This window comes from the organism of the source record quoted next, unplaced genomic scaffold, assembly GCF_019419815.1.
Source record: "Pyrus x bretschneideri cultivar Hongxiangsu unplaced genomic scaffold, Pyrus_bretschneideri_v1 Contig6, whole genome shotgun sequence".
Lineage (NCBI taxonomy): Eukaryota > Viridiplantae > Streptophyta > Magnoliopsida > Rosales > Rosaceae > Pyrus > Pyrus x bretschneideri.
Genome location: NW_025999798.1, coordinates 362,515 through 387,783, shown reverse-complemented (window position 1 = coordinate 387,783; position 25,269 = coordinate 362,515). Strand labels below are relative to the sequence as shown.

Below are 25,269 nucleotides of genomic sequence, written 5' to 3'. Positions count from 1 at the left end.
GACTGGGCCTCATGCGATTGTTGCTTGTTCCTTCGCACCAAGGAACAAAAATAATGATGAAACTTAATAGTTTGGTGGATGTGCATGGAACACATGTGTTCACATATGTATAATGTTTTCTAATAAATCCACCACATATCAAGTTTGAGTTATGGATTGGGTTCTAGGAAGCTAGATCTGGATAACTTTTCAGGACGGAAAAATTATTAGGGAGACGGTGACATATCAACAAGTCACGTAGGGTCCACCCCGTGTTTCGATAAGAACTAGTTTGTATGACTTATTTCATATCAAATTTCAATGATCTGAACAATCTACTTTCATGTTGCACTTTATGGATTATCCTTGCAAGTATTAGCCAAATCGGAAATGTTTGAGAGATCTAATTGAGTTCAAATAAATTAACGAACATTATGTTTAAGAAACATTAAAATTTCATCTTTCCAATTCTATGAGTAAATAGTTTCGGATTTAAATGATTTTTTGCAAAAATGCTCTGTCAGTGAAAAAAAAAAAAAAAAATTGAGGTCATTCAAGTTCGATTTTAATAAGCTCCGCAACCAGTATACCTTTTATTAAAAGATGTAAATCCTTTGAATACAAGTTATGCTGATCATTTGAAAAGAACTTGGGAATTGGATCCTATTTGGAGGATCCCATATCTTAGTCATTCATCGTGTATCATGCGGTTAAAAATCATTTGACTTTTTTTTATTTAAAATTAAATATAAACAGTATCTGATAAAAATTAACTGTACGATATATAAGATGATTAGGATGTGGAAATCTCTAAGATCCTCACAAAGTGAATCCAAAGAGGATCCTCTTTCAAGAAATTGTAACATGTATTTGACTGTTCCAAATTCCAATGGTTAAGGATAAGTTTCAGAAAATCATGAAGGGTCAATAATTTCATTAGGGCATATGTCACTCAATAAGATGAACGATAATGCAAATCTCTAATTTCTAGATCCTGTCCTTAATATTTGACCTATACTTTGTACAGATCACCAAAACCTTTCCTACAAATTAAGGCGTGATAATTCTAAACACCCATTTAGATTAGCTTAATGACAACATAATTACTCACAATGTTCACATCCACAATAAGACATCGACTTAAATCTCGTCATCACCTTTAAGATCTTCTGTATATAAACAAAGAGAGAATAAACGGATCGAAAACAAGATTTCCAATTATTAAATACGTGCATGGCATGGCACATAAGCACCGGCGGTGGCTATCTTCCTTTATAAAAACGTGGCGGATTTAGGAATGCATGTACGACTAGCTAGGCCCCCGAAAATGTTTATCATTTTTTGTGTGTGCCAATACAAAAAAACACCGAAGACAAGGTGTACTTGGAGCTACTTTCATTGCGAATCAATTGTTTTGTATACAAGAAAACAAAATAAATACGGAACCACACCACTATGGTGGTTCACACTCGGATATTCCATTGTATTATGGACAAAACCTATTGTGGAGCAGATTGAGTCTCACAATAGGATAGTCATGTTAATTTGGTTTAAATTCGTATTTAACGAGAACTTGATTTAAGACATTTCATTTACAAACGAAGAGGAATACATTATACCATAAGACTAAGTGACTTAGGCACATTAATTTTAATTTAAATAGTTTTGATATATTTATAGAATATGAAATTTGCTTCTCCACTTTTTAATTAAACTTATCTTTCTGGAGAAGTACCAATCAGGAGGGTATTCTGATCCTCAAGAATCTTGCCTTGTCGAAGATTCCATCATATGAATTAAGAAAGACTAGATCGGATTAGATAATTGGGTCAGATTTATTAATACAGGCTAATTGGTTCATGTGGGGCCTCATATTTTTCATAACATAACTGGCATACAAATAATTCACAGCTCGATCACAGATGGGAAGTCGTATATGCGGTTTGATGTGGGACAATAATTTATATCGAAGGTCACGTCTGTCTAAAAGTCTCGGGTTTCTGATCAGATGTCGATGAAGCTTTCATGTTCTTCTTTATTTTTTTTATTTTTTGCTCAAGGTCGTGTATTATTTTAGGATTTAAAGGGGTCTTTGCAGAGCAGATGAACTTAGCATGCCTTAACATATTGACACAAAAAGCAAACTTGTGCCTTACAATCAATGACAACACAGCAAATAAAGAAAATAAACAACTCGATCTTTAGTGACAAAATTATTTGTGTATTTAGAGCCAAAAGACACAAATAAACGTCATCGTCCATTGACCTGTTTCGTGTTGTGGGATTTGGAAAACTAAAACCCTAGTTTTTGTTAGATTATAACCACACTCGAATTCACTCAAGCAACGCTTGATCTTTCTTGAGTGATTAAAATTTTCAAAGGAACAACAAAAACCCTAGAAGTCTTTTAGCATGACCGACATAAAGCCACATTTTAGATGTTTCCAAGTACAAGATTTATTTGTATTTTCAAGCACGCAAAAGAAATATTGATCCGTTTAGGAACATCTTCAAAGGTATTCTAGAAAATGGGCATGGAATATGGTATGGATGCTTGGAATTGGAATGTGAGTTGTGGAGGATAAGTCAAAGGAAAAGAAGAGAGAGAGAGAGAGAGAGAGAGAGAGCGCGTCCCTTCAGGGAATCCAAGGCCAAGTGCCTCTTGCTGTTTATTAAATTAGAATGGTAAGAATTAAGCAATCAATGCTAAAGTCGTTTTCTGGTTTGTAAGAGGATATTGAGCATATATTCAGCGGTATTTTTGCTTACCATCCTCAAATGATGTAGTGCTTATGATCCTATTTATTAATGAATTTAAATTTTAAAATTTATGTCTATTCATTACATATATCTCGAAATTTAAAATTATCTAACAATAATAAATAGAGTTGGACTGGTGAGATCACCATCACTTGAGACTCGAGAAATATATTCCCAAGCATATTCTAGTTACCTTATCAAATATGCCCAAGATTACAAATTTTGTCCATTCCCATACCAAAGGCATGCATAATTGTTAATTGGGTGAATTGCTCATATTTTATTACCTGCATGAATCATGCAGAACTCTCTCTCTCTCTCTCTCTCTCTCTCTCTCTCTCTCTCTCTCTCTCTCTCTCTCTCTCTCTCTCTCTCTAAGTTGAACGGTGAATATGATGGAGAGATTAAATATCAATCCCACACTATCAATGAATTTTTTTTTTTTTTCTTTCGACACTTTCCTGCTTGAATAGATTGGTGAATTCCATCTTCCACGCACATTACAAATGAAAACAGAAATATTTGATATACGGTATCTAGCTAGGTGCCAAAATTTGATATAATTGCATGAATATTACATGGCATACATGCAGTTTCCATTTGACATCGGCACCGGTAAACTACATTATTATCCGGCCAATTTCCACCCTCTCAATGTCAAAGACTTCGACGACGTGAATATACTGTCAGCTTGATGTGTCTCTTGCCAATAAATATATACGCATATAGTCTTTTGTTTACATATATAGATCTTTAACAGCTTAATTTGTCCTTTATTTGTTTGAATATTACAGCATGAAGTTGACCCAAATAATATTCCGATCGAAGTGACTATTACAAGTGAGGTGGCTGTTGATCGGGGTACACTTCCAAATTGATGTGCTGGCTAGCTTCCTGATGTGGTTGCCAGCAACACCATGAAGGAACAACATCAGAGACCTCTTTGGATTATCAGGACGTACAAAGCGCTAGGGTTGGTTGGTGCCACCCCATCCCATGCATTACACGAAGCTCTTTGAGAAGAGCTTGGGGCCTTGCCGACACTTAGTGACTTGATTCTCTGTCGTTAATGCGAGTGGAACTCATAATGCATCAATTGTCGATAGTCACTCACACCGTCACATGCTTATAACGTGTTAATGTTTTTCGAATTATTTATATGATGCAGTTATTATATATGAACTTGTAGGCCTCGTGAATCTAACTTAGCAAGTCAATACTTGCTGCGATGAGATGTTCATCCCCTTGCGGACACAAACAAGACCAAATGCATTTATGTATAGCTTGGTGCAATTTCATGGAATGGTTCAGTCTCTCCTGATCAAGGACGCCAACTCGTCCAAATTCATTACTGATTTGTTTCATGGAAACTACAATCATATTTGATCCATTCTATGAGTATTTTCCATTATTCTTTTTTTAATTGTGGACTCTTTTAGGGATAGCAAGGGGATATGGTCGCATTTACCCATTTTTATGTTTGGGTTGTGTTCTTGTCAACCCACAAACTTATCGGCACATAAAATGATATAAAACATGTAAATAATCATTGACATATCATTTATCAAAACATGAACAAAAATACATTAAATGTATTATTCGTGCATATAAGATCCTATATTCGTCTAGATTTTGGATTGTATAACATGTATCAGTTTGGTACTCCTTTCAAATTTGAAGAAAAAACTTTACTAAACGAAATAGCTATTGGGCAAGTGACTGTAACTTAGTTGGTTAGGACCACCTGCCTTTGCACCCGAGGTTCCATTCTCGAATTCTTCTCTCCATAGATTAATGTAAATTATCTTATCGTTTGTTGAAAAATGCTAATTGGCAAGCATGTCATTTATCAAGTGCCATCAATCTACTACTAGCAAAAGTTATAACAAGAGTATTGGGCCTCCAATTGTCCGAATAACTATTCCAAGTGGAATTTTGTTCACTTTATGTAACTCAGAGGCCAAGCCCATTGGGAGTTGCATTTGAAGACAGATTAAAGGGGAAACAATGGATTTGTGTCAGTAAAATAAAGCCATTTGCAAATTACGAATTTGATGAGATGTGTATATATTTTCAGTGAGCTACAGCGTCTGTATATCTGCAGAAAACATATCACGGAAGATTTGGATGTAACGGGATTTGTAACGGGACACCAGGAGTTGGCCGCAGTACCTGTGCGTCTGGTAATTCCTTGGACAAAAGTTCCTGCATAATATAACCACAACTTCAATTGTCATAATATTGCAGGAAAATCTTAATACTTCACCACAGCAAAAATACCATGAGAAGAAGAAAACAACCTTGAATGATTCGATTGTTTCTTCAGCCGAAACTAAACTAGCAAGAAGCCCTTTGGCATCCAAGTCCCATCTGTCATCGGGACAATGACCCTACAAAATGCAAAACAAAGGCGTTGATACGAGTCCAATAAAACAATCTTTATCTACATCAACATGTTGGTATTAAGGTAAATAGAATTTGAACTTGGCATTCAGCAGCTTTGCAATTCAAACTGCAACTTCTTGTCCTTGGACCAAGGTAAATTTAGGCAGAAGCTGCTTTATGACCGGTGTGATAACAATGTCAACCCTTTTGCTCTCCAGTGAACTTGTGTTGTATACACAATGGGGTTCATAGTAAAGTGTACCTTTTCCTTCCGGAGTGATGACAAGATATCTGGTCACATATTAAATAAAAGATAACATCTAGTTAAAATCAGCTTAACTATATAGACAACAAAACATATTACACAGAAAAAAATGGAATTCACTTTTGTCACAATGGCGATCAAAAAGCAAAACCTTACCCATTTTCAGGGCGCTGCCAAGGAGAACCTAGAACTGGCCCTGCAGTGGCCTGAACTTTGACTGTAGAACCATTTCTTGCCTCAATAACAGAGCTATGACCAGGTTCTAAATATGTTACCTAAAAGAATTAAGTAAATCTCAAATAAAAATATAGAATAGGACACCGAATTTATGATTCTGAACTAAAGTTATCTTGAATGCCAGTATTGCAAGTTTCAGAAACAACTGAGCCAAGTTGAACCAAATGACATTAAGGTTCGGTAACTTCAGTTGTTAAGAAAGGTATGATTTTGGCATGAAATTTTTGTACAGTCATGTCCACCATCTTAGCAGAACATGTAAATAACCGAAAGTTGAGGAGTAAGAGATGTAGAATAAACCCAATACTGCAGCCTAACTACCCGAATTGCAAAAACTACATTAGTTCTTCAGAAACAATGCATTGGTCATCATTAATTCATGATTCTGAATTTAATTTCAGTACAATTATTTAAAGAATGTTCGTACGTACTAATTTCTTTCACGGTGAGTCAGTGACTATAAAGAACGTTAGTACGTGAAGTGAACAAAGAGCATATATTAAAGATAAAAATAAAATTCAACGAGCTACTTACATTGGTGAAAAGGGGATCCAACAAGGGCTGCTTAGCATTTGGCGTAGCTATTACTCTAAGATTCGGGTACTTCTCGAAGAGGGGCTTTAACGTCTTCAAATGGCAGTGATATCAAGGCTTTGGGTAATAAGCAAGCAATCAACTTGTGGAATGTCAGTTAGCTGCACTAAAGTTGCAAACCCAATCAAAACAGGCCTATCAACTCCACAACATTCTCAACATTTGCATAATTAAAACGGAAAATTGAAGGCAATTCACTTCAGAAAATTGTATTTGGAATTAAGGGAGTGCTTGGAAATTCTTCAAAAACTTCTTGGCAGCATCATAAAGCCAGGGGATTCCAAATCCAAATTACCCACCAAAATTAATCAAATTTAGGAAGTACTGATAAGAAAATTGAAAACCCACCTCCAAATAAGTGAGCTTGAACCCATCAGTGCCAGAGAAGCTCGATTGAACTGTGTTTTCTGCAGAAACCACAGCGGAAACAACCCTACCAGTCCTGAAAATATGTATTTAAATTGACAATTCAGGTCTCTGAGAGAGAGAGAGAGAGAGAGAGAGAGAGAGAGAGAACCTGGAAGTCGAAAGCTTCAATTGTTTGGGGCTTGCGCGATGGGAGTGGCGGTGAAAGGAGAGAGAAAGTGAGAGGGGGAGAAAAGGGATAAGGGTGTTCTGGTTGTGCATGGTCGTCTGCTGCAGGAGTAGAGAAGAGAGCTGCACTGAGCAGCGGCCGCCATGGCGATGTTCTTCCCGCGAATTGCAAAGTTGATTACTTTATTATTAATTTAAATTAAATTCCTTAAAATAATTCAATTGGATTTTAAGCTGCCACTTGCCACGGGCTCACCCACAACAACATGAAATTTAATTAATAATTACTAATTTTTTTTTCCTTCTAATTTCTAAGTAAATGCAAGTTTTTAGTATTATTATTCTAATTTTGGGTCATTGCATTACCAAAGAATGAAACCAAATTAGTTGCACTTGCATTGCCCGAAACGAACATATTTTTCAATTTAAATCTTTATATTGTAATTTAAATTAGTTTAAAATAGAATTTGAATCCTCTCTTTAATTTTTTTTATTAAAATATGCTTAAAGAAGTGCTCTCGTGAAGCATGAGTTGAAGTATTTAGTGCCAATTTGGTACAGCTTCTAAAAAAAGCAGTTATTAGAAAAAGTTGGAGTCTCTTTAGTGTTTGGTAAACACACTAGAATTAGTCTTTTTTTTTCTTTCACAATTATGATGAAAATAAGCCAAAAAGGAGAAGCAATGAAGTGTGAGTTTGAGTAATTATTTAGTGTGACTATCACACCGTTATGTAATGCACAAGTTACAGATATTTTGTAGGAGAAATCCATTAAAAAGTTGCAACCCTATAGGCTATAGGCACCAATTACACAAAAAAGTATTAGAACATGCAGCTCAACAAACCAGCAAAACCTTCCTCTAATCAAATCTCAAAAACGTTACATGTTTTGTGTAACCGAGGGAGCAACACTTAAAACGTTTCTACCACCCCTGTGTGTCAACAAATTGAACGCGGAAGCCACAAATCTTAACCTAGTAATCTTAATTTTGAGTTGCTTTGCCTGAGACAGGACATACTTTACAAGAACTGGCTTCTCTTTGTACACTCAAATCTTGAAGGTAAGCTGCCTTTCCCATGTTTTCGGTTGATAAGGGATTATGTTTGCGATTTTGTTACCTTCGGGTTTTGGCAACAACGTTTCCTCCGAGGGGACTTTCTCGTGCCAAACAAATTCGTTTTCATGTTCGTGCTTTCTGAGCAATTCGGAAAAATTGTCAATTTCCTCTTTGATAACAGACTTCCACGATTCTTTGCCCGGCATGTTCTTTTTCACATTAGTCAGTGTGAATCGAAGAACTGCAACAGCAACCCCGATTTGGTTGGAACTCTTTAGGGTTTCCGCAAAGTATTTCTGGGCTTGTAACTCGTGTAGCATTTTGCAGGATGATATAAAGTCCTGCAGAAACCGGAAAGAGTGAACACATTCAAGCATTGTTCACCAAAAATTGAGATGAATATATCGTAGAATAAAACTGTAAATATAAACATACCGCAACATCCAAAGAAGTGTCTTTGCATTCCCTTGCTGTATGCAAAACACCTGCAGCTTCATCTAGCAATTCTACAATACCATGGTGCAACTTTGCCAAAAGACCAACAGTAGTACCCTTCTCTTTGGCCCTTTTAATTGTTACGGCCTGTTACATTTTCATAACGAACATAAATTATCACAAAGAACAAGCAAACATCCGCAATTCTGTCACGAAACCTCAACAAGGAAAACTAGCGAGGAAAGGAAGGCTGACCTGGGCATCGCCCAAACAAATAAGGCTCATGACAGCGGACACTGATGAGACAACTTCTGGTGGCCTTTCCCCAATCAATGAGTGTTGTAGAAAAGGAATAACTTGATGAGCAAGGTGATGAAAAACACCAGCAGCTTCTCGGAATAATGTGGCAGATTGCACTAGGTCTATGACAGTGCGAAGAAACCAGTTAGTTAATTTTACACCCTTGGTCTTAAAAGTAAAAAAAAAAAAAATACAAATCTTAGAAGTGAAAAATGAAGGTAAGAGCACTAGTGCCCTATCCCTACCTGCAGGAAGAACTTCTAATGCCCTCTCCCTAAGGATTGCGCCATAAAGGAAAAGGGTCATGCACAACTCAAACCGCAAGTTGTTGATTTGAAAATATTTCGATCCTATCAAGTTAAAGAAAAAAGATGAACTAAGAGCACTAGTCCATTGTATCTTAAGTTCTGAAGTCCATCGAACTATCTGGTGGTGGCTCTTGACCCGATCAACGTGCAAAATCAAATTTTCCAACAAGGGAAGATACAGTTCAAGGTTGTGAAGAACCTGAGACATAGCAGGACAGCAAATGCCATCAGAGACTGGATTACATAATTCACTAGATGCAAACAGAAGGAATTAATTTGTACTAAAAACATGAAAAGTTCTCCATATAATATTATCTCACAACCTGAAATACATTCAGATTGAAGGACGGAATTAAACTAGTATTAGATTACTAAAAACAGTGGCACAAATTCAACAAAAATGCATCCATACCGAAATTAAAGAACCTGAATGCAGGCAGAATTTGCCTATAAACGGGGGTATAGTGCCAATGTCAAAACTTTCATAAAGTGGCATTAGTCTGCAAGTAAAAACTAAGGCGTCTTCGAAATACCAAGTGTCATACCAAAAAATTACCTGTTGATTACGAGAAGTTAGCCCTCCGGACATTTCTCTTGCAATGGCGCCATTGATGGAGCTGCTCTCATTGATGGACTCCTCAAGAATTCTGCGCTTAGAGCTCAATTCTTTCAGTTGCTCAAGTGTCGCGGAATCACGAGCAGCGTAAACCTCCTCGAACACGATCTGACAGCACAAAACTTGGGAAATTAGTATCAATATCATTAACTACACAAAGAACAACTAACAATGATGAATAATTTATTGGAAACATGCACTTATATGAATTAATCCCCAAAGTTTTCTTAATTAACCCCAAAAAAATTCAGAAAACCCACCTGGGTTTACGCACAAAATCGCAAAGATGGAGAATTTGAGCAGCTGGGTATGCAATAAGCTCAGAATTCAACGACCCCAATAAGAAAAAAACAAGAAGCTCAAGACAAACTCTCAAAGAAAAAAAAAAAAAAAAAAAGGCTACCTTCTTGGTCTTCAACTTTGCCGGGTCATTAAAGTGCAGCATCATCTTTGCCGAATCAACAAAACCCAGATGACAGTATCTGGGTTCTACGACAAGGCGCTGAAACCTTAGACAGCTCTTCGGAAAATCCTAAGCATTCTCGTATTCGTCGAATCCAAAATCCCAATCCAACGGAACTGCAAATTGTCTAAAGATTCCTAGTAGCGATCAGCTTCCGATTGGTTGGGAGTGTGGCGGTTTCCTGCTGGCTATTAAAGACCAAATGGGCCGCGTCTTCGTTGGGTCGTTTTCGAGATCACCTGCCTCCCGGTTTCGTTTCCTTATCGGCTAAGTTTTCATATATTTATAGGACGTCAGAACCGGACGCGGGCTACACCCGGTCACGGACATTTATGTTTGATATGTATTTTAGTTTTGTCAAATTTAATGTATAATGTATAGTAGAAATTGCCATTTTTACAAGTTTCTTATTTTTCTTTAATTGGTGGGAAATGCCTTACAACAAACGAGCTTGCTTAACGCACTAACTTTGAATTCCGATTTAAAAAACTCTTAGAAGTGCATTGTTCTCGCGCTCGTCAATAAAGTCAGTTATTTGTCTTTTATAAACGAGTGTTGTATACTAACAGACTGTCTTATTGTGACCGTGAAGAAAAAATAGTTCTATCTATTTTGCACAAGGGTTACGACTCGCTTCTGAAAAGAAAGATTTTACTGTGATTTACCTGCTTTATTGAGAAAGCATTATAAGATGTGTAATGGATATCACATTGGGTAGATCAAAATCTAAATGTGAAATTAGAAGGAAATGTGCAATTTTAATGAAGATATTTGATGCTGAATGTAATCATATAAGATATATAAAATGAGTGAATAAGCGAGTTCTTCCCTCATATCCTTGAGATTTCCTCAAAATAGTAGAAAATTTCCTTGTCTTTCTTGAGATTTTCCTAATATTGATCTTCAACCGAACACAATGCTTAATTTTTCCACTAATATTGATTCAAAATAGCAGGAAATAAAGGGAATATTAAGCAAGAATGACATAACCAACTGCTATAAGTGTGGTTCAATGGACCTAACTTGTAGAATTTTTCTTAACAAGAAAAAAAAATTCGTAATTAGATTTGTGAATTCAATAAACGAAGAAAAATATTTTCTTAGAAAGAGACGAAATCAACGAATGATACAACTGTCATAAGATTATCTCCAATCCTTGACCTAAAACCTAAAACCTAAAACTTATAGGCCATAAAAATTTGGTTTTAACCCCGAAACAGCTTTTCTGCTCAAACCCTTATGGCCTAAAATTTTAGCTCTAGATTATTAAATAATGAATTTAGGCTATTTTTTTAACTAACTTAAAAAAAATGTAGCATATCCTAAATTAATTTTATGAACATTTTAATCTAAAAATATTTAATTATGATAAATTGAAAAATCATTAAACTAACACATGAAAATTATAGAAGAATATGAAACACATGATAAAGATGTATAAATACAAGACACATGAGCAAACACATAGTTTTGGACTGTTAGAAATTTTTTTTTTACTGTCATATTTGATCATATTTAATTTTAATTCAATAAATTTATAAATATAAAACAAAAATAGTAATAGGTATACGATGTTGGAGAAGCAGTTGAAATTTCTCACACATTTCCGTCCCACAGCCTATCGCAAAAGCAGTTGAAATTTCTCAGCGGTCCTTTCGAGCAGTACGATGGTGGAGAAGCAGCTGATCGTGGCCGTTGAAGGAACTACCGCCATGAGGCCCTACTGGGCAACCATCGTCTCCGATTACCTTGATAAGATCATCAGGTAGGAAATTTCTTATGCTGATTTGTTGTTTGGTTGATTTATTTTTTGAACTTTTTTGCGTAGTGATTTTAGGGTTATGGGACGAGAATTTTCTGTGCCTGCTTGTTTCGGCTGCGTTTGGTGGCTCGGAATTGAAATTTAATTGCAATTTCAATTTTCACTTTGAAATTGGTTGTGTGGAGTAGTTGTTAAGCTAACTGGGAACCATACAGTTTTGGTTCAATTTTGAATCTTTTGCTCATTACGAAAGAATCTGATAAAACAAGTATAGTGAAACGGAGAAATCTCCCATTTCTGTACCCTTAACCGCGAAACCATATGCAGCCTTGCCATATTCTACAATGTACAAAGTTTGATTTCATATAATCCTGATGGAAACTGAACTTTGATTGATTTATATATAATTAATTAGTTCTCATCAATTTTGATGGAACCTAGCCGCGGTGACGAGCTCCATGCAGTGGATTGTTTCTTGTTGGCATGTGATGCAAAATAAGTCCTATACTTGGTCAAATAGATATTTTCCACATATCATGATTAACTTACTTTCAAATTATGCACACTAACAAGCGATTTAATGAGTCAACTAGGGGTTATTATCCCGTGTTTTTTATTACTGAACTTTCTGCTTTAGGAACAAATACTGTACTTGTAGGCTAAACCTCTCATTTTTACGTTTTGGGTTTGACATTGGATTCTTGAATGAGGTATTCAACTCCAGGGATGAATTGAAAAGGAAATCTTTATTGGTTCTACCTCCTATTTTTTATGAAGAGAATGAATCTTTTTATCCAAGGATCAGAAAAAAAATGGGCCCGAACCTCCTGCGGTAATGATTTGGAAGATCCGAAATAAAAAATAGTTGTATTTGCAAACTGGTTTTCATCTGGTGGTCTAGCAGTGGAGAGAGAGTATAACTCCTTGGGTATCTTGAAGCAGAGTATCGTGCATCAGCTGATTGGATTGACATACTCTGTGCTACTATATCTCAAGTGAAGGTTCATACTTGGAATATTAACAATCTTGACCAAATATTCCTATACCTAGAACCAAATATGAAGTTTGTCATTGATTTTTTTCTCATTACTTGTGGCTCATTAACTTGCATGGGATTTTATGCACTACTCTATCTGTATGCCACTTTTTTATTTATCTTTTCCCTGCAGGAGTTTCTGTGGCAAGGAGTCAAGTGGCCAAGTATGCACCTTTTTCCATTACTTTGTGATTATTCTTTATGTTTATCATTATTTATCAGAAGTCATTTGTCAGAACTGTTGATTGTTCATTACATATCTAAACATGTTTACATGTAGGTGGTTGTGCCTTCTTTCACTAGATGTTAATAGCATGCATTTAATAATTTGAGTACATAGTTTGTGTACACTACATCAACAATTTATCAAACCACAGGCAACCATTCTTACATTTCACTGGCAGATAGCATTATTAGTTCCCTCTGCAAGACTTCTAGCTTGGTAATTTTTTTCTTATTACGTAATTTGGCTTTTGAGATGCAGAAGCTCTGTACTTCTACTTTTGAGCTCTCTCTGGTCACATTCAAAACTCATGGATCTTATTGTGGTATGTAGTTTTCATTCTTCTTATTCCTAGTTTTCCGAGGTATGACTTGTGTTGTTAATTTCTTATTGCATCATGAGGTTGATCATATACCTTAGGAATTTTACTTTTTATAGGGTAAGATGCTTGTTAGTCCTCCATCCTCCTACTGACAGGATTCAATCTTGCACTAAGTCAAATAGTTCTTTGTAAACAGGGTTCAATCTTATACTAAGTGAAATAATTCCTTGTAAAGTTAAGCTGGATGTTGTTCAAAGTTTGCAAATTATTGCTTGGTGATTTTCACAACTTTATGGAATTATTCCCTTTGAAGTGGTGGATTTTCAGTAGCTTTAAGTTGAAGTCTAAAATTAACAGACTGTTGTAATGTAGTGGCTCTTTGTACACAATACCGCCTGGAAGTCTGAAACACTTAAAGAGTTCAGTCCCTTGTTTGCATGAGTTTATACATTTCCAGCACCCCTCAATAGGACAACTTATGCTGGAAATGGAAGTTTTATCTGGTAAATTACCACTTAACTAGTACCATACCTTGTTTCTTATGAATTCAATTCACCTAGATGATCTGCAGGTATTCTATGTCATTACTGTAACTAGCATTTGCTCAATATAGATATATATATATATATATATATATATATATGAATATTTTAAAATAATTGTACAACCTTTCGTCAAGGTTACCTGGTAGGACGGAGTGGCTGGACAAGAGATGTGGATCTCTTCTTGCATTGGCTTTCGGCTATACCCTTTTCTGGGGGTGGTTTTGGTGATGCTGCAATTGCAGAAGGGCTTTCGGAGGCTATAATGGTATGCTGTTCAAAACCGTCCCAGTACTTTTGTGTTTCAAATGCATTTCTTAGAGTCACATTTTAAACTTAACATTTACTATTCTTCTGATGTGAAATACAGATGTTCAGTACAGCTCAAAATGGAAGCCAAAATCAACAAAACGTGGATTGCCAGAAGCATTGTGTTCTTATTGCTGCGAGTAACCCTCACGCTCTGCCCACACCAGTGTATCGCCCACAAATGCAAAATTTGGAGCAAAATGAAAATATTGATGCACAAACAGAAAATCATCTTTGTGATGCTGAGGCTGTTGCTAAATCATTTCCACAGGTAGTTTTTTGTTTATTCCTAGTTTAATGGTGGCTGTTCCTATTCTCAAAAATCATCAGTAATGAGCCCTTAGTTTCCATCCAGTGCTCAGTTTCGCTGTCAGTCATTTGTCCAAAACAGCTACCTAAGCTTAGAGCAATATACAATGCGGTACGTTCTATCTCTTATTCATTATATATATATATATATAGCTTTTGACTATTTGTATATCTGGCTAAATCAACAATAATGTAACTTCCTCTATTTCTTTGGTGCTCTGTTGAGCTTTAAAACTTTGTGTTGTTGAATTCTAATCTCAACCACTTAGACTATCATGAATGAAAAATATAGTTTCCTCTGGTACCATATTCATATGCATGGAACGACTGTCTACTTATATTAATAAAACTGCAAAGAATGTTCGATAACACAAAAGGGAGGAGATATTATTATTGCCAGACTCAATATTTTATTTCCTATGGCTTAAGATCACTAGAAGAAGTTGGCGTGACAGTGACCACTTTGCCAATGCAGGGAAAGCGCAACGCTGGAGCGGCAGATCCACCAATTGGTGATGCGAAAGAACCCCACTTTCTTGTTTTAATCTCAGAGAATTTTATGGAGGCCTGTGCTACGTTAAGTCGTCCGGGAATTACAACTTTGCCCTCAAATCAGAGTCCTGTAAAAATGGAAATAGCTCCTGTCGCTTCAGTTACAGTGCCGCCTCCAACTTCTATGCCCTCTGGTTGGTTTTGCAGTCAATATGTTGTCTCTTCTAGTCTTTTTCTAGTGCAAAATATTTGGTTCATTTTTTTCTGTTAATGAAAGTACTTATTGATTTGGTTTGACTCATCTATTTGGCTTTTTTGTTGTTGTTGAAATTATGAATGTTTCAGTATCAATTAGGTGTAGTTGCAATTCCTTTTACATCTTTTATAAGAATAATTGGCTCACCTTACCACTCAAATGAACTTATAAGGTTAAATGTATTACAAATCTTAGTATAATAGGCTATATCTTGTTTGAATTATTCAATTAAGCTTGTTATTGCTAGGCTGTTCCTATTTTTCATGGTTAATTCTTGCTTATCCTGCTTGATTGCAGACTTACCCTTTCTTTTCCTTTCCCCTTTTTCAAATTAGTGAATGGATCTGTTATGAATCGGCAACCAATATTGGTTGGAAATGTACCTCCTGCTACTGTAAAAGTTGTAAGATTCGTTATGCATTCATTTGAACTTTTATGCTTTGTGCAAAGGAAAGAGATGTTCTTTTTTGTTCTGTTATGCTGTTTTTATTAAAAAAAGTGTATATACATATAGAGTTCTCTTATGACTTGTTTAGGAGCCAAGTACCCTAAGTTCCATGGGACCTGGTTTTGCACACATTCCATGTGTACATCCTCCTTCCCAAGCAGTCCCGAGCTTGCAGACCTCTACGCCATTTTCTGCTTCTCAAGGGATGACCACAATTAATGATAGTATACCAGATTTCAAACCTTTAGTGAGCAGTATGACACATCCCTCGCGTCCTGTTGGTTGCATCCTCAATAACATCTCTCAAGCACACTTTATGAACGCAGCAGCCTTAACTGGAGGAACTTTTATGGGACTCCAAACTATGGTTCAAAATCCTATGGCAATGCATGTATCAAACATGATGAGTGCCCTTGGTTCATCTGGTGCCTCTTCTGGAACCGGTACAATGATTCCTACTCTAGGAATGGCTCACAAGGTGCAGTCTGGGATGCAGTCACTTGGTGCAAACAATAGTTCAGCAGCATCTGTGCCGTTCTCACAACAGACAACAAGTGCTCTTGCATCTGCACAATCCAACTATGTGAAAGTCTGGGAGGTAGGTCTTTTCAAAAGATACGGTTGGACTGGAAACTTCTGATGGTGACTTTTTTAAGCTAGAATGTCAGGAAAATTTTAAAGATGGTCGGCTCTGTTTTAATATGGTTTTCCACATTTGCTCATACTTGAATGATCAACATACATGCAGGGAAATTTAGCTGGACTGAGATATGGGCAGCCTACGTTTATCACTATATTGGAGGTTCGTTCTCAATTGCCCCGTTGGATGACATAGAAACTGTCGTTTGTTTTGTGATACTCTTATTTTTGAGAGAAAAGTGAAGAATGTATGTGGCTCTGGCACATGAGGATCTTCAGTATGTTTCCATATAAATTGGTTTGTGAAACTATCTCACCACCAATTCTTTGATTTCCACAAACTCCACTCTTCACCCAAAACTCCACTGCTAAACTAGGAGAAGGGAAAACTCCAAATTTCCACAGAATCAAAGCCAGTGTCTCTGTCATGGATAACCATAGTTTTTTATATACTTAAATTTTTCTGAGACAAATTCTCTATGATTTCTTGTGATTGTGCTTCAGTGTGATTTGAATTCAAAAGTATTATGCAATTGGTTTGAGTTTCAATATATTTGTATGATGAGGAGGGAGAAAAAAATTGCAGAAAACACTGAACCATGGATAGATAGTTATTTTAAGTGTGTCATCAGTGACATCTATTAAATAGACAATTTGATAACCATAAGGGTCTAAGCTTCCTGAATTAAACTACAGGATGAGGCATGTTTTAGGGCCTAACTGCGTGGTTATTTATATTTCTTTTGGTCAGCTTGTTATTTTAGCAGTTACTCAAATATTTGTTAACTCCACAAATGCTTTCTATCTTTATCAGGGTTTCGGGTGTGCTTCAGCTTCTGGGACGTAAGTCGGGAGTGTGCTTTATCTTCTTTTATTTCAAATAGTATGTTAATGGAATGTAATCAATGGTTTAAAGTTTCTATTTTAACTTTAATTCTTTTATTTTGAAAAAAGTGTCTATAACTTAATATTTCTACCTTATCACAGCAGCCGTCTTTTTCTTTGGTTAAAATAAAATTTTAGTTGCCTCCATTCTTAGAATCCTAATGTCTTGAGATGCTGTATGATTATTGGCACGATGCTGAATGTATTTTGATCGGAACACTTTAGTTGGGCTTATTTGGTTGGTGCTTTAGTGCACAATAAAATCTTAATATCATGATTATGGTAAAATGTGTCATTGGCATATTCAAGCATCTTTTACCTTAACTTCTTGTTTATTTTTTCATTCCTCAGGCTTGCAGCAAACTGGCCACCAACAATGCTAATAGTGAGACTCATATCTGAGGACCACATGCATAACAAGTAATTACCATTCAGTGAAAACATTCCCTTCTCCATTTTTCTGTGTAATATTTTCCTCCTGATCTTATATTTCTCGGTTTTCTTGACTTCATTCAGGCAATATGTTGGAAAGGCAGACTTTTTAGTTTTCCGGGCAAAGAATCAGCATGCGTTTCTTGGGAAATTGCAAGAAATGAAACTTGTAAGCTGTCTACTTTATCTCTATCTATCTCCATCTCCCCGCCCCACCCTGATAATTCTATCTGTAACCGTAACCAACATTTCCAATTTAATTTTCTTCACAAATTTTTTGACATTTGTCATATCATGCTGCACTTTTTTTTTTTTTTTTTCAAGCCTTCTGTTATGGATGTGGATGAGGGATGATAAAATGAACTATACTGTTTGAAAAGGACTTACCACTTTTCCCCTCGACACTCAAAAACTGCCCTCGTTGCTAATTTGCTATTCAATTTATTGCCGCTTCTGATCTAGCAGAGCACCTCCTCAGATTCTGTGTGACATTCTCATATGAACTTAAGTTAATTATCTGTTTAAACTCAATAACCTCTGAATGCTGTGATAAACTAAATTTATGCATTTAATTGGCTCTCTTGGCTTGAAGTGGGGTAATTCTTGATTCTAGTATCATCCTTGTGAGACATCAGCATCGAAAGCTAGTTTTTCTATTTTATTTGGCCTTCTGCAGTAGATTTCCTTCGAATGTACGCATGAAATTCTGCTATTATTCTTCTTCTCAAAAAGCTGATTTCCCACTTTTTTCAGTGTGCAGTGATCCAATTGCCCTCTCAGACATTACTCCTCTCCGTTTCAGACAGAGCATACAGATTGAATGGAATGCTGTTTCCAGGGGTGAGCTTGTTGTTTACTTGGGTCTTTCTTATTACTGCAGATTGTAATTTCTTATCATTAGTTTTTTTCAATATTAAGTATTTATGGCCGCCAACTATTAGCTGGTAAATCCACAACAAATATGTGAGGTACCTTCAGTACTAAAAGAAACCTGCAAAGTGGACCTTTTATTTTGCAAAGATTTTGCGGGGTCGAGTAAAGAGCTTTCTAGCCTGTACAAGGTGCTTTTAATTCTGAAGGTTCCCTGCATATCCTGCAACTTCTGTTTAAATTGTTTTCTGAACTGGAGGCCTGTGGCGGTACTCCAAATGAGGTTGTGGATCGGCATGGTAACTTTCTTACAACCTGGTTTTTGTTAAAGCTAAGTCTACCTTCGGTTCAGGATATGATATTGTTTAAACCACAAGTAGGCGGTCAAGAACAACAGCAGCAAATGCAACAAATGCAACAAATTCAAGTAGGCGGTGAACAACACCGCCACATGCAAGTACCCAGTCAGCAACAACAGCAACAAATGCAAGTACCCAGTCAGCAGCAACAGCATCCTCAGAGTCAACAACAACATCCACAGATTCAACGGCAGTACCCTCAGATTCAACAGCAGCAGCTCTCACAACTTCAATCACAACAACTCACGCAACTTCAGCAATCGCACCAACAGCACCAGCAACAACAGTTGGTTGGGATGGGGATGGCCGAACTTATGTTCAAGGCTGATCGCAATTAGTTCCACAGGGACAAAAGTTCCGTCACAAGGTCCTAATATGCCTGGAGGGGGTTTTATGGGTTAAATGAGAGCCTCAACTCGTTAGAAACACTCCTGGACTAGCATATAAATAACTTTTACTATCAACCAGTGATCCCCTAACGATCGGAATTTTAGTTAATCAGGTTCGGAAGCCTATCTTTTTAAATGAAATTTATGAAACCGTGGCTTAGCTTTGTTTACTCGTTGGATAGAAATTTGTGATGCTTTGGGCAGGTTCTTCACGCCGATGTTGTACGTCGGATTATTAGTAACCCGGCTGATTTCGAAGGGAATATGCCTGGTAAGTGATACCTGCATTTGGGTTCTTCTGATGGAGGTTCTACTGTTAAATTTGCTTATGATTAAGTGCTCAGATGAGGATTCTGCCTGGAGTTTCATCTAGTCTTTGAGTGTCCCTCGAGCGTTAAGTTTTTTGTTTCGCTTATTACTCAGAAAACGATCCTAACCAACGCGCAGAGGAGTCTTTGCAACTTCCGTCATAAACTCTCCTCGTTCATTTGCTCTATTAGGAGGCATTATTTTAATCGGTTTTACAAAATTCTACAAAAATCATCGTAAAATCTGTAAGTATCGTATCTCGATTTCTCTGTTATATAAAGATAACGTTGATATAGCATAAGATCAATTAAAAAAGATACGATACTTGTTAACCTTTCATTTTGTGGTGAGCAGTGCCTAGCAGTCGGATCACTTTTGGCTTTTGGGCATGCAAATTGCGAAGTGACTGGGGACACTCGAAAGCAAGAAAGAAGACGACTCCCACGCCAACAACTCCCATACATGAATGATGAAGAGCATTCCTTCCCTTCCCTTGGCCTTTAATCATTACTATTCCCTCTTTGTAAAGCAAATGTTATTTAAGTATTTAAGTATTAAGTGGGTTTTTTATCAAAAAGGTCTTAGAGATTGACAAAATTCATCATTTTGGTCTTTGAGATTTAAAAACGATAGAAGTAGTTCCTGAGAGCATCCGCTATCAATCATTTTAGAAATTTTTATTAAATTGAGGGTATTTTTGTCAAATCAATTCCTCCTTTGAACTAGTGGTTTCTTTAGTTATAGGAGATTTGTCACATAAAGACCAAAGTGATTAACAGTGAACAATCTCAAAGATCAGTTTTATCGATTTTAAATTTTATGAACTAAAGAATAGAGTTATGACATAACTATCTTAACTAAAAAGCCTATCGACTGTGGTGATTGAAATTTGAGGTGGCTACATTCACCCACCAAATCAATAATTGTCTAAAAGAATGTATTTAGCATTAAGTGTAGTGATAGTAATCATTGGTTCACTACTTGGAGTAGAAATAAATAATTGCATACAAGGGCCTTTTTTCTGTAGAGAAAATTTGACAAGGGTGCATAAAGAAATGATGCTTGTCAACATGGGGTCCTCTTAATTAGATTCCTTCTGTATATAACATCAAATTGGGTGGGGTGCATGCAATCACAATTTTAATTATCTCAGCTAAAATCAGAGTAAAATTTGTTTACATTCGTTTTAAAAAACTGATTTTTCATATTTAGATTCATGCATAAAATGATAGAGATAAACTTGAGTAGGAATACACCGATCACATCATCCTTAGAGTCATCTCACAAAGAATTTCTTACATTAGGTTTCATCGAATACTACCTTGATCTCACCTGTTTAAAAACTGACCTAATAAAAGAGTTCAATCGAGATATATTTCTACTCACAAAATATGACAAATGTGAGGTCTCGTAAAATCCTGTTTGCAATATTAACTAGCGTCCCTCTAGATAATTTTAAGTAGAGGGTTTAACATATTTTGCCAAGTATACACAAGACGGTTTGTTAACTCAACCTAAAATATTTACTGCTTTTGCCTATTTGATATGCTTTGCTCAACTCATCCGATAAGCACTCTTGGAAAAGCACAAGTCTCAGCGGGAAAAGCAAAAGATAATTACACGAGTGGGGCTCGCAAATGTACATATCCCACATTTCTTCACATATTTTGGAATGAGGATCCTCTCCGGATCTTCTTTGTGAGGATTTAGAGATCTTTTAATCACATTCGTTCATTGTATATCGTGTGGTCAGAAATCATTATAAATCTTTTTATTTAAAATTAAATATAAATAGTATCTGAGAAAAACTGACTGCACGATATACGATGAACGAATATGATTGAAGGATTCTCGAAATCCAAACAATGAGGATCCAGAGAGGATCCTCATTCCATATTTTGGGCCATCAAACCACTATATACACACAACACGATGACGATCACTCAACTCCCACATTGAAAGTGTTTCTGTCTTCACTGCAGAAAGAGAAAAACAAAATGGTTACAATTTCTCCTCCAAAGGTGTGCATCACCACTTTCTTTACTCACACAAAGCTATCTGGTCTTCCAATTTTTGCGATCTTCACTCTGATATATTTTCTAAATTTTTTCATGTCGATGCTTGAAACTATGGCAGGAAGTTGTTGCGGACAACAAATGGAGGGAGGAGCCAGTGGACAACGCCCGCCGAGCCAAATGGTGGTACTCCACCTTTCACACCGTCACCGCCATGATCGGTGCCGGTGTACTCAGCCTGCCTTATGCCATGGCATACTTAGGATGGTACAGAACAACCCAACTTACCTAGACCAAATACACTACTTTGTTTCGACAAAAAGAAAATACACTGCTTTGTATACTTATACATTAAACCCTATTCTTTTACCAACTTTTTTCTCTCAGGGGTCCAGGGACAATGGTGCTGGCAATATCGTGGTGCATGACCTTGAACACAATGTGGCAGATGATTCAGCTCCATGAATGTGTTCCTGGAACTCGATTCGACCGATATATAGACCTCGGCCGGCATGCCTTTGGACCAAAGCTCGGGCCGTGGATTGTGCTTCCGCAACAACTGATTGTGCAGGTTGGATGTGACATAGTGTACATGGTCACCGGAGGAAAGTGTCTGAAGAAGTTTGTGGAGATGGCATGTGCCAATTGCACACCAGTCAAGCAATCGTACTGGATTCTCATCTTTGGTTCCCTTCATTTCTTTCTTTCCCAGCTCCCCAATTTCAACTCTGTTGCCGGTGTTTCTCTAGCAGCAGCCATCATGTCACTAAGGTAGTAATTTAAATTTTCACTCTAATTTTTCACTTTCCATGTGAAGAAAAATCTGATTTAAACTTGCTTTAGGCAAACAAAATCTGTTAAAAGCCAAAATACAACGGAACTTTGTGACATAGCAAACTGTATAATATATAAGAAACGATTTTAATTTTGGTCCTTAATTCTGTTTTGGTTTGATCAATCCAACGGTTAAAAAAAAAGGGAGGGGTGAGCAAGTCAATTTCCTTTTTACATACCCTACACAAAATGGAGTCAAGTTTGGGTATAGTTTTGTTCGATAGCATCAATTAGAGCAATCAACCCAAAATGAGACATGTGTATAAATAGAATCGGTTACGAATTTTTAATCAAAATTAGAAGTAGAGGGTCACGAAATAGATAATAAAGTGACCGTACACAATTTTTTTTTTTCCTAAAATATCTGTGCATATTTCCCTTCTAAAATTCTAGAAAAACTTGATTAGAGATGTCTGACCACGTTATTCATAAGACACATCTCACAAAATTATGAAAACGTTCTAATTTGATCTCACCCAACTCCAAAGTAGGGCAGTCCTACCGAAGACTTACTCCTAAACCTAACAAGAGAACTTTACAGGGCTAATTTCAAAAAAAATAATATTACCTAAAAAACTTGAATTTGTTGTTAATTTGCAGTTATTCAACTATAGCCTGGGCAGGTTGCTTAAGCAAAGGTCGGATTGAAGACGTGAGCTATGCGTACAAGAAAACAAGCCCTGCAGATTACATGTTTAGGGTTTTCAATGCATTAGGTCAAATCTCCTTTGCATTTGCCGGGCATGCAGTGGCGCTTGAAATCCAGGCCACAATACCATCGACTCCCGAGAAGCCGTCGAGAATTCCCATGTGGAAAGGTGCCCTAGGAGCCTACTTTATCAACGCAATTTGCTATTTCCCGGTGGCCCTGATCGGGTACTGGGCTTTTGGTCAAGATGTCGATGATAACGTGCTCATGGATCTTCAGAAACCCGCATGGCTCATTGCTGCTGCTAACCTAATGGTTGTCGTCCATGTCATTGGCAGCTACCAGGTATAACTGCCGAGTCAGCATTCGCATTCAACAACACGAGAGATTCTCATCATTTTCTCATGTCACTAATACTTTCCATATGTCAATCGTTTATTGAATGGATTGGGTAATTTTTTAACACGTGATAAACATTTGGTAGACGATAGCACCAGTAAAACTAAATCTTAATTAATTGCATGAGAATCTCTCTGGCATGACTTTTATAAATCTCTATAAAAACTTCTAGCTGGTCTGTTTGGCACTACTTTCAGAAGGGCTGAAGTGATTTCTAATAACTAAGGGTTTAGTAGAACTACACTAATTAAGGATGTGACTTGAAAATGCAGGTTTATGCTATGCCTGTTTTTGACATGCTTGAGAGGATGATGATGAAAAAAGTAAACTTCCCACCTGGAATTGCACTTAGACTAATCACGAGATCAGTTTATGTTGGTGAGATTACCATTTCCCTTAAGTCTCTCTCTCTCTGTCATTTCTGGTTGATTAAACCCTAATTAATTAAGTCCTCAATTACTATATCTATGTTGCAGCATTTACATTATTTATTGGAGTCACCTTCCCTTTCTTTGGAGACCTTCTTGGTTTCTTTGGTGGATTTGGTTTTGCCCCCACTTCATACTTTGTAAGCCTTTCTCACTTTTATTTTCTTAGTTTCTTATTGCAGAAATTACAAAAATACATCCTCAGCAAGAAATTAACTAACTAATTGAGCATTTTTCCACAGCTTCCTTGTATAATGTGGCTGAGAATTAAGAAACCAAAGAGATTCAGCATCCAATGGCTCGTCAACTGGGTAAGCCAAAGAATCTAATGTTCCTTATTGTCCGATATGGCATAGGTAAACGATTGAGTGTCGACATCGGTACATAACCAGTTAGCAATATATCCATGTCTTATGATGAATGTGTGTGTGCAGGCTTGCATATTCATTGGAGTGTTCATCATGTTGGCTTCCACAGTTGGTGGTTTTCGTAATATCATTGCTGATGCATCAACATATCGGTTTTACACGTAATTAACGATATATAAGCGGATTATTACGCCACTAATCGGACGAAAATTATGTATTATCCAAGTTGCGGATTAACTAGTAAGGACTAATATCAATTAATGTTCTGTTATCCTCCTTCCTCCAAGAATTAATCAAGCTACCAAAGCAATCCGTGCATCATTTTCCCTTGTTTTCTGGTTTGTAATGTTAGAAATGGCTGTCCATTTGCTTTACCATAAGCAATTTCATCAAGTCAAAATACTCTTTTGGATTAACTTTTAGTAAGTGCTATTCTAAAAAATTGTCATGAAGATTCATATCCACGAAAAACAGTGCTCTTTTTTACAGGGAATTGTTATTACTTATTCTCACTCTAAAAATCTTATTCTACACTCCAATTTTTTTATATTAGGAAAAAAAAATACACTTGTGAAAAGTGTATAATGAGATTTTTGGAGTGCTAATAACACTTCCCTTTTTATAAGGGAGCTTTAATAAAAAGCTCTCAGTACTGTTGACTTTAACGAAAAATCACATTTTACACTAAAAAGTCAATCTTGGTACTATTCATTTTACCCTTTATTTTGTCCTTATCATTAAAACTCAAAATTTTTGAACATTTTTCATTAGTTTTTCTTTTTTATAATCCATAAATGTTGGGAAAGGAAGTATTCAGTGTCCTCTAGAGAAATTCAAAAGGAGTTCTTCACAAAAGCAACTCCAAAATAGAAGAAAATGAACAAACGCTGGCAACAATTTAGTATCAAATTGCGGAAATTCTAGTATTTTTCTTTATATATGCAACGAATAATGAATTATAAGTTGGATTTAATGGTCAAGAATCACAATGTATTCTGACAAAACAAAATCAAAAGTGCATTGAGGTGTACTACGTTAGATTATAGATTCGATTCTCGCTA

The 25,269-nt window shown here is 36.4% G+C and overlaps 3 protein-coding genes and 1 pseudogene across 9 annotated transcripts; 2 read left to right on the top strand and 2 right to left on the bottom strand.

The window, feature by feature from the left end:
- Window positions 1–4,645: 4,645 nt before the first annotated feature.
- Window positions 4,646–6,900, bottom strand: LOC103929222 (annotated as a pseudogene).
- Window positions 6,901–7,437: 537 nt separating this feature from the next.
- Window positions 7,438–10,176, bottom strand: LOC103929183 (programmed cell death 6-interacting protein). Of its 2 annotated transcripts, XM_048571840.1 has the most exons (7): window positions 9,874–10,176; window positions 9,731–9,773; window positions 9,411–9,578; window positions 8,792–9,053; window positions 8,502–8,668; window positions 8,247–8,393; window positions 7,438–8,152 (listed from the first exon to the last, which is right to left on the bottom strand). In XM_048571840.1, the coding sequence occupies exons 3-7, from the start codon at window positions 9,441–9,443 to the stop codon at window positions 7,802–7,804; spliced, it is 960 nt and encodes a 319-aa protein (XP_048427797.1). In that variant the 5' UTR covers window positions 9,444–9,578; window positions 9,731–9,773; window positions 9,874–10,176; the 3' UTR covers window positions 7,438–7,801. The 2 variants fall into 2 exon arrangements, with proteins under 2 accessions (XP_048427797.1, XP_048427796.1); XM_048571839.1 differs by lacking the exon at window positions 9,731–9,773 and having other exon boundaries at window positions 9,874–10,174.
- Window positions 10,177–11,490: 1,314 nt separating this feature from the next.
- On the top strand, window positions 11,491–20,116 carry LOC103929181 (mediator of RNA polymerase II transcription subunit 25). 6 transcript variants are annotated; one of them, XR_007253634.1, is made up of 18 exons: window positions 11,491–11,698; window positions 12,865–12,895; window positions 13,216–13,279; window positions 13,956–14,086; window positions 14,189–14,398; window positions 14,483–14,548; window positions 14,912–15,122; window positions 15,520–15,587; window positions 15,721–16,230; window positions 16,381–16,434; window positions 17,086–17,114; window positions 17,508–17,576; window positions 17,673–17,757; window positions 18,342–18,428; window positions 18,811–19,319; window positions 19,411–19,477; window positions 19,630–19,760; window positions 19,870–20,116. XR_007253634.1 is itself a non-coding variant. In XM_009338330.3 (15 exons), the coding sequence occupies exons 1-15, from the start codon at window positions 11,601–11,603 to the stop codon at window positions 19,153–19,155; spliced, it is 2,058 nt and encodes a 685-aa protein (XP_009336605.2). In that variant the 5' UTR covers window positions 11,491–11,600; the 3' UTR covers window positions 19,156–19,578. The 6 variants fall into 6 exon arrangements, 4 of the variants coding, with proteins under 4 accessions (XP_009336605.2, XP_048427795.1, XP_048427793.1 ...); XR_007253635.1 differs by lacking the exon at window positions 19,630–19,760; XM_009338330.3 differs by lacking the exons at window positions 19,630–19,760; window positions 19,870–20,116 and having other exon boundaries at window positions 18,811–19,578.
- A 1,278-nt stretch (window positions 20,117–21,394) lies between these two features.
- On the top strand, window positions 21,395–24,624 carry LOC103929180 (lysine histidine transporter-like 6). The gene is made up of 8 exons (XM_009338329.3): window positions 21,395–21,536; window positions 21,652–21,797; window positions 21,918–22,301; window positions 22,965–23,358; window positions 23,685–23,790; window positions 23,889–23,980; window positions 24,083–24,151; window positions 24,275–24,624. Exons 1-8 carry the CDS (start codon window positions 21,513–21,515, stop codon window positions 24,371–24,373), a joined length of 1,314 nt encoding a protein of 437 aa, XP_009336604.2. The 5' UTR covers window positions 21,395–21,512; the 3' UTR covers window positions 24,374–24,624.
- Window positions 24,625–25,269: the final 645 nt, after the last annotated feature.